The 1,332-nt window shown below is 65.8% G+C and overlaps 1 protein-coding gene across 1 annotated transcript in view; it reads left to right on the top strand.

The window, feature by feature from the left end:
- Positions 1 to 6: 6 nt before the first annotated feature.
- MEIS3 (Meis homeobox 3) overlaps positions 7 to 1,332 on the top strand; it is a 13,552-nt gene continuing 12,226 nt past the window's right edge. The window contains exon 1 of the mRNA XM_006142123.3: positions 7 to 104. Within this exon, the coding sequence (XP_006142185.1) occupies positions 93 to 104 (12 nt within the window). The 5' untranslated portion in view covers positions 7 to 92. The remainder of the gene's footprint in view (positions 105 to 1,332) is intronic.

Below are 1,332 nucleotides of genomic sequence, written 5' to 3'. Positions count from 1 at the left end.
CCGGCGGGCCCTGGGGGGCTGCTGCCCCTGGCTGCGCCCTCCCCACCGGCCAGGCTCTGGAAGGACCCAGGAGGTGCCCCCGGCAGCAGCCCATGGCCCGGAGGGTAGGTCTGAGGGCGGGACCGCTGCATCCCCATCCCCATCTCCCCTCCCGGCGCTCCCGCCCCGTCGCCCACCCTGCTCTCCCAGGTCTTTCTCTGCCCTCCCTTCTCTCTGCCTCAGCCCTCCTGCTGCCCGCCCTCCGCGGTCTCGCCCCGGTCTCCCCCTGCTGCCCCTCGGTCTCCTCCTCCGTCGCTGGCCTTTTATCCCAGCTCCTCCACCCCGTCCCTTCCCTTTTCTGCCCTCCCCCACCCTTCTCCCCGGTCTACTTTGTTCTGAACCCCCACCCTGAGGGTTAGGGGTGGAGACCGAGCGAGAGGTGGGTCTCCCGGCTGCGGGGCCCGGGTGCTCCTTTTTGGTCCTAGAGTTGGGAGAGAGACTGGAGAGGAGGTGGCAGAGGTGGCACCAGGGCGGCGGGCAGGAGCTCCCCCTTCCGAGGGACCCCACTTAGAACGGCACGGCGGGAGCAGTGGGTTCCACTTAAAGGCTCAGGAGAAGTTAGAGGAAGTGAAGATGGGGGAAGAGGCAGACGCGAGAGCGCCGGGTGCGCCGGGTGCGCGGGGTGCCCAGGGCCGGGCCTCCGCGGGGCACGGAGCCCTGGGCAGGGGCGCGCTTCCCCTCCCTTTGCCAGTCCCTTGGAAAGGGTGTGACCTGAGGAGCAGGGGTGTCCCTGGCACCGCGTCCTGGTCCTGGTCCTGGTTCTGTGAGGGCGAGATGTGGAAGCTCACCCCAGAGCTCCCGCTGCTTTCGGGGCTGTGTGCACAAGTGTGTTTGCGCAGTTGTGAGAGGTGGCCCTCTCCCTCACCGAGTGTTTCTGAGTGTGTGCGGCGCATCCATGCGTGTGCCAGTCTCATTCGTTCACATGCCGGCTAACTCGTTCCTTCACTCCAGTGCCTGGCGGTGTGTGTGTGTGTGTGTGTGTGTGTGTGTGTGGTGTCTCCACTGACTCAGGTGGGCTTGTGGTACTTTCAGCCTGGGGGTACTCAGCGCGTGTGGGCGGGGGTTTAGGTGGGACTGACACGAGCGTGCATGTGCTTGGTGTCAATGGCTGTGTGCCCGGTGGATTCACGTGGGGTGTGACAGGTTAAGACACACTCACATGTGCGCACTTGACAACCGCGAAACAAACAGAAGTGCGTGCGAGTTGTGTTGTGTCAGGAGCGGGTCCTTGGTGGGGTTCCCTCCCTGACCCTCTCCCCTCCCCTCTGCTGAGGAGCTGTCACCAGCCTCGCC

The sequence above is a fragment of the Tupaia chinensis genome, unplaced genomic scaffold (genome assembly GCF_000334495.1).
Source record: "Tupaia chinensis unplaced genomic scaffold, TupChi_1.0 Scaffold000067_1, whole genome shotgun sequence".
Classification (NCBI taxonomy): Eukaryota; Metazoa; Chordata; class Mammalia; order Scandentia; family Tupaiidae; genus Tupaia; species Tupaia belangeri.
The sequence above is the reverse complement of the archived record's forward strand: the minus strand, read 5'-3'. Positions and strand labels throughout refer to the sequence as shown.